This window comes from Erigeron canadensis, chromosome 1 (assembly GCF_010389155.1).
Source record: "Erigeron canadensis isolate Cc75 chromosome 1, C_canadensis_v1, whole genome shotgun sequence".
Classification (NCBI taxonomy): Eukaryota; Viridiplantae; Streptophyta; class Magnoliopsida; order Asterales; family Asteraceae; genus Erigeron; species Erigeron canadensis.
The window spans coordinates 57,935,282-57,942,943 of record NC_057761.1 but is presented as its reverse complement, the minus strand read 5'-3'; the positions used below and the strand labels follow the sequence as shown (position 1 = coordinate 57,942,943).

At 33.6% G+C, this 7,662-nt stretch overlaps 1 protein-coding gene across 1 annotated transcript; it reads right to left on the bottom strand.

The window, feature by feature from the left end:
• Positions 1-245: 245 nt before the first annotated feature.
• Positions 246-6,816, bottom strand: LOC122608660 (aldehyde dehydrogenase family 3 member F1-like). The gene is made up of 10 exons (XM_043781753.1): positions 6,482-6,816; positions 5,468-5,536; positions 4,867-4,963; positions 4,471-4,677; positions 1,998-2,122; positions 1,796-1,900; positions 1,527-1,699; positions 938-1,028; positions 720-869; positions 246-639 (listed from the first exon to the last, which is right to left on the bottom strand). The coding sequence occupies exons 1-10, from the start codon at positions 6,671-6,673 to the stop codon at positions 397-399; spliced, it is 1,452 nt and encodes a 483-aa protein (XP_043637688.1). The 5' UTR covers positions 6,674-6,816; the 3' UTR covers positions 246-396.
• Positions 6,817-7,662: the final 846 nt, after the last annotated feature.

Genomic DNA, 7,662 nt, shown 5'->3' with positions numbered 1-7,662 from the left:
AATAGTATGACGTGACAATGCTTTGGACTTTAATAGCTTTACCATCTCTATCATCACATATATAACGAACTCACTCTTTACACACATGTTGATGAGTTAAGGATCATAGTACATAATAGGGATAGCTATGAGGAGGAACATAAAACAAACTCAACTCCAGTTAAGATCATTTCTTAGCAATTCCAAACACAACATAGAAATGCCGTCATACTTACACAATCACACAACACACATATATCAACATATGTTAAAAAAAGAAATTGACACATTCCAGCCAGGATAGTCTAACTATTCGATTTGACAAAAGGATTTGACAAATCGATACATAACCAAATTTTGTGATTAGAAAAAAAAAATTAGAGTTTTCAAGGTATGATGTTTGAGCATTCATAGTTTTCAAGCCTTGCTTTTTAAACCTAATGCAATAAGGATTACTCCAAGATAATCATATCTAAATCCAGCCTTAATCAGTTGCAACTTTGTGTCGTTCCATGGAGGATATTTGAACCAAAAGTCTAAAAGGAGTCCCCTCATCACAACCGCCTTCTCGTGACTGAAGTTATCAAACGAATACTTTCCATGGTATCTTCCAAACCCACTCCCTCCGACTCCACCAAATGGTAGTGCATCCACGACATACTTCATTCATTTAAAATAAGTTAATTCAATTTCAAGCATCTATCGCTAAAAAGGTAAACTAATGTCATAAGTCGAAGTACCTGAAGGATGGCGTCGTTGAACATAATGCTTCCTGAAGATGTCTCAGACACCAACCTTTTTTGAAACTTTTCATTTTCTGTGAAGGCATATAGAGCAAGTGGCTTTGGTCTTGCCCTTATGAACTCGATACTATCTTCAATTCTCTCCAACTGCATACAAAAGTAAATGTGTCAATGAAAGTACTACATTGCGTGACATCTTGGGACTGTTGTCTAACCGTGATAATAGGAAGCAATGGACCAAAGACTTCTTCAGTCATTATTTCAGCATCAAGTGGAGGATCAACCAATAATGTTGGTTCAATGAACCTACATTGCCACATAATCAATCGAAACAAAACTTAAAAATCTGAAAAGATTCATATCCAAAAGTTAATTAAATATGGTCATATGAATTGGGATCCTATCATAATGAAGTTATCAATAGAGGCAGTGGCAGAGGCACATGGAGGTGAAGTTTAGTCACATCACACATAATGTCTATAAAACTCTATATTTCTAATACAATTGTTATACTCCGAAGTGAATTGGCACACCCACGACCACCTATAAATTCTTGTTTGGCCCTCCTAGACATATATCGGAGTTCATGTTCTTTCACATACATAAAGATGGAAGCAAATATCATCAAGGAACAACATTTTTTTTTTCTTAATCCCACTCTTTATGTATTTTAAAGATTATGACATCTCATGTTGGCTTCAATTAGGAAAGAATCTCAATCCCCTTGATGTTATGTAAGTTAATGCTATATAGCAAATCATAGAGAATTACGCTATCCTACCCGCAATGATATAATTAACTTACAGGTTCTCTTCATCCAGCAAACCACCATATACAACTGAAGCTTTCACCATCGGTTCATCTAAGAGACTCTTCAATCTTGAGAAATGCCTCTTGTTTACTATCTTAGACATGCTGCTAGTTACACATATGTCATCTCCAAGACATTGTTTGATATATTTTTTTAATAATTCCACCTACAAACATTAAAACAATTTCCTTAAAGTTATCATTCAAAGGAAATTAATAATAACTCTATTGACATTAATATAAACAGAGCGTTTTTTAATCACCAGATCCGGCAAGTATTTTTTCTCTGTAAGAATATAATCAATTCCGATACAAGCTTGCCCGCCACATACTCCAAATTTACCCCAAACAATTCTCTTTGCAGCCATCTATAGTCGGAAAAATATTACGAGTATAAAAGATGTTTGATAAATAAAAAATTCAGAATCCCTAGTTATTAGTAATTAAGAGAATGAATGACATTACATTTGCCCCCCGAGAGCTAGGAATTGAATCAACCACAGCAGGGCATTTCCCCCCTAACTCCAACGTCACCGGGGTCAAATGTTGTGCTGCAGCTGATATCACAGATTTACCTACTCGTGAACTACCTGTCAAAGAATACCAAAATTTAGTCTAAAAAGTGTTTTCAGATCAAAGAAATTTGTAATTTATATGAGCGGGGTAAATTTTTAAACATTTATATATATATATATATATATATATGGTGACTATCAAACGAGAATGGAATTAAAATGAGAACAAATGAGAACATTTAAAAACCACATATATGGTGAGAACTGTCAGAACCATTGAAAAATCATCTTAATTATAAACTTGAAAAAATTACATTTTTGTCCCTCAAGTTGACAAGATTTTTAGTTATTGCTCTTAAATGAATTAGTTACAAAAAAAACCCTGAAGTTGGTCACTTCTTTCAATTTTTACTCTGCGATCAAACGTCGTCTATTTGATTCGTTAAGTGAAGGGCAAATTCGTCATTTCGCTCTCCTTCTTCTTTCTTCCATACTCCTAAGGCTATCTCCAATGGGGATGTTTTTGGGCGCCCTTGGGTGCCCTTGGATATCCTTTGCCGTCGAAGCTTGTCCAAAACTAAAGATTTTTTGATACATGCCCTTACCTTACTTAATACTTTTTTTTGTTTTTAGTGGAGTTAAAGGATATGTAAGAATGTTTGTATGGTTGGAGATAAAATTAAATGATTTATAAGGATTTGTAAGGATATGATGTGGCAGCTCAAGGACGCCTAAGGGCGTCCTTAGCATTGGAGATAGCCTAAAGCCATTTCCCTTTTGTCCTTCAAAATAACTTTGAGTATCAACAACCAAATTTATATCATATATATGTTTATTATTATAGATCTATATATAGTCTATCTATAGTTCAATAGATCTGAAAAAGTAAATATCAAAATCAAATTATAAACCAATTTAAACAACTCCAAACCCATTTGATTCATGTTCGGGATTAAAAATCAAAAACCCATTTACATTACGTACCGAGCACCACCATTACTCAGCCGCAGCCGCAGCCACAGCCACAGCCGCGCCACCATTACTCGACCACTGCTGCAATTCAGCCTTTTCGTCACCGTACACAACACGGAAGCTCAACCACGTTTTCATCTTATAAATGTTTATATGTACATATCAGCAATTTGTAAAGCCGATCGATGAAATAAGTGACCTGTTGGGTTGTTTGTGTTTTTCATGTGTGTTTGTTGTGGGTTTAGATATAGGTAGAGATTATGTTTTGGGAAAAAGATATATATGGGTTAGATATAGACCCATTTCAAATCCATTAGATCTTGTTTGTAGTAGAAAGTGAAGAAAGAAAAAATGGATTTGATTTTTGATATTCAAAGTTTGTGGATTCAGAGTTTCTATTGAACTGGAATGGTGGGTTTTTAAATGTTGAGAATGATGTTATAAAGATCTGGCGGTGTTTTAGTATGGAAGAAAAAGAAGGAGAGCGAAATAAAAAATTTGTCTCTCACTTAACGGACCAGATAAACGGCGTTTGATCGCAGAGTAAAAACTGAAAAAATTAACTACTTCAGGATTTTTTTTAATTAATTCACTTAAAAGCAATAACTAAAAATCCTGTCAAATTGAGGAACCAAAAATGTAATTTTCTCTATAAACTTTTTAACATGTACATTAATTATTTATCATCAAGTTGACATCGATATGTTTGCAGTCCGTCCGTCCGTCGTGCTGTGTTACTAATACGAGTAATAAATATGGTCTAGTGGCTTTTTCTTTTTTGAGTGGTCCCCGCATAACCCACCCGCTAGATCTGCCCATATTAATTTACGAGTATTAGATGGAGCCTGATTCTGTTACTGGTCAAAGAGTGCAGGACCCTTGGAGGTGAACTCAACTAATAAATGCATGATAATTTCACGAAAGAAAGTGTCTGCGTGTTGCGACAGTAAGATGGTAGGGTGATAGATCATAGAGTGTGATAAGTCATAGGTTGTGATATGTCATAGAGTTTTGATACCCAAACGCCTTAGCTGTACGGGCTCCTCCCTCGGATTTAAAAATTCGTCGAAGTTATATTGAATGACATCTCTAACGAAAGAGCATGAAATTTTAAGAACACCCATATATTTTTTATAATTTATCGACGTACGGTTTTTGAGATTAAATTTTTTGAATGAATTAGAGGAATAAAATGATTTATGGATGAGAGAAAAAACATGAGTGGTTGAGATTTGAGGATAGAGAAAAATGAGTGGCTGAGATGTATATAGATGTATTGTACATTATGAATTAATAGGTGTACATTGTTGAAAAATTGAAAAATTTTGGAGGGAACAAATATTTTATAATGTTGTAGAGATAAAGAAGTAGAGATAGAGACAGTAGAGATAAACATGTATATATAAGTTAAAGATTAAAATAGAAGAAGCTATATGTATAGCCTAATTAACCTGTGAAAAATATCTTATCGAATTTATGTTGGAGGAGTCTTTCCCCGACATCTGGTCCACCTTCAATAACTTTGACCGCAGAACTATCAAGGTAATCGTGAATTGCTTCAGCAAGGAACGAAGAACACGCAGGAGCTATCTCCGAAGGCTTTAGAACAATTGCATTGCCTGCAGCTATTGCCCCGATTAAAGGTTCCAAGGACAATCCTATATGTATACATATATGTAAATAAATACTTTCAGTATACGAGTAGTATATTGATTATACTTAAATTAGTACATAATTACCATGAAGGTTAAAAAAAAAAGTCCACCAAATTTGAGTTGAAGTATTTTTAGTTATGAAAAAAAATAAAGTTTGAAGTGAAGAGTACTAGCTAAGGAGTTAGCGAGTACCAATTGGGAAGTTCCAGGATGAGATGACGAGAACCACACCCAGAGGCTCGGAAACCAAGCTGGCAGTACTGGGATATGCAGCCAGTGGCAACCTGGTCTGTCAAAAGAATTTACAACTCATTAGTCACAATTACCATGCTACCCAATATCACTACAATCATTGTATGTTTCTATTTTTAGATAGGAATCTTTAACCTTTTTGTTCATACAGAGAAACTCATGCAGTAAAGGCGTGTTACACAAAAATTACACAAGTGGCTCCTGTTAGGCGTCCTTGAGATTGTCTAACAAACTTTTGCGTCTATCTATTTGCCATTACTACTAAACGTTTCAAGTGGTCACTATATATCAATATGTACCTAGAATTAAATTACCACACGAATTTTTACATCTTAGTTAATTGATAGCAATATTATTCTCTTGATTAAAAGAAAAGTTGTTGATCTGATTGTGCAAGACTTGTCTCTCATTATTTTCAGGGAAAATATATATTTGCCTGATTAAAAGTTAGAACATACAGTAGTATAATAAGGGCCCAGTAAATATATAATTCAGCCATAGAAAAGTTACCTTTTTTCTTTTTAGAACGGAGAAAAGTTACCTTTTGAGGAGCCATCCACTGCTTCAAGTTATCTAGAGCGTAATTTATAGATTTCACCACTGTTCCAATCTGTACATATATACATGTTACATCAGTCGGATTCAATTTCACTATTCACACTCATGAATTCACATGCACAATAGTATTACACAGTACAAGGGTGCTAAAATGTTCATCTAATTAAGAGTGGTCACAATAACCTCATTACCAATAATCAACTACTAATCATTGTTAATTAGCATCACATCAAACATGAAAAAACCTCTCTACTCACTAATCTATTATAGCATCGCCGATACATCATTAACCAGCTACTTGTCTGGTTATAGTCACCACATGTAGTCCCTCCACCACATGTCTACAACAAGTATCACCTTGTGGTGTGTGCGTGGATATTATAACGAGTCAATCACGTACATATTCACATGTCTACCATGAAAAGCGTTGTGAGCTCTCCAAGGGTGTTTCATTTTTCATTATAATAATTAATGTGTTTCTAGCTAGTCATATATTTAACAAATACAGTATGTAATAACAATATTTCAGAAAAGAAAAAACGTACAGCTTATCTTGAATAAATTAATACTTTAAAATAATCAGCTAGCTCCAAATTAATACCTCTAAATTGAAGTTACCTTCACCTTACGAAATACTCAATATTAGAAAATCGACTTGTGTAGTGTATGTGGAAGAATACTTTGCATCGCGCGCAAAAGTTGCATTTTACATATATCAATTGAACTTAATTAGCCCTTCACCAAACAAATTGGTCTCTATCTCCCAAACAAATTGGTCATGTTCTGCCCGTAGAAGCAGCTACCATTTTTATATTTACTAGCTATCTACTACTCCAATATATGAAAGTTATCAAGTATATATTCCGTATAAACTAATAATATTTTACCGCTCAAACAAGTCTAGTTGGATCATTTTCCAATGCGAGACCAATAGAGTTGTTTGTTATTCAAATAAAACGATTTTATATACATATATGTGTGTACGTGCAAAAGATACCTCGTCTCTATACGCTTCAACATGATGCTTGCCAAGATCTTTTTTAAGAGCCATGAAAATATCATTTTCTTTATCTTCAAGGATATGGAGTAAACCATTAAGTTGTGAAATCCTCCATGAATATTCTTTTGTTTTACTAGAACCGAAAGCTTGTCGCAGTTCCTTCAACTCTGCTTCCAACTCGTTCATCATCACTTAATTTCACTTGTGTGGACCGACCCAAGATTATATATGATGGATTCACTTTCTATAGTATTGAGGTTATTGATGGAGTAGTCCCATGGGCATATATCTATATATGTTTATAGAAAGAAGGAAATTGAAAGAGGGAGCTTCAATACGTACTTAATCTAAACTCAACCACCCTATTAATTCAATTGTTTTGGCACCTTTTTCACTTGGGATGATGTCATAGTTTGTTAACTAAGAAGATTTTCAAAGATATGATATTATATACCACATTTTTAGATGTATACTAGTTATAGTAACAGCGGGATACGCTTTCTACACGAAAAAAGTACAATCGTAACCATGTGAAAATTATTTAATGAAAACATGAGAATCCAAAAATTCAGTGTCAAGAAAAATAAAAACGAAAACTTTGATGTGAGACAAATTTATAAACGTTATGTATATAAAAAGACGAATAAAAATAGTCAAAACCAAAAGTAAAATCGTAACCAGGTGAAAGTTATTTGATGAAAACATGAGAACCCAAAATATTAGTGTCAAGAAAATAAAATCAAAAACTTTAATGTGGGGCAAAAGTTAAAAGATAGAAAACTTGTACAGTTGTACACTCCACGTATAACGTACTTGTACATTCATATAGCTTTTTGGTATATTATAAATGAGAATCCAAACATTTAGTGTCAAGAAAATAAAAATGAAAACTTTAATGTGGGGCAAATTTAAAAACGTAGGATGAAAATAGTTAAACCAAATGTATAAAAAGTAAAATCGTAACCATGTGAAAGTTATTTGATGAAAACATGAGAACCCAAAAATTCAGTGTCAAGAAAATAAAAGCGAAAACTTTAATATAGGGCAAAAGTTAAAAGACAGAAAGTTTAGGAGGTTAAAATGAAAAATGGTAAAAATTATTATGTGCTATAAGAACTTGTACAATCTACGCATAACGTTAAAGCTTGTACATTCCACGCATATAGTACTTAAATGAA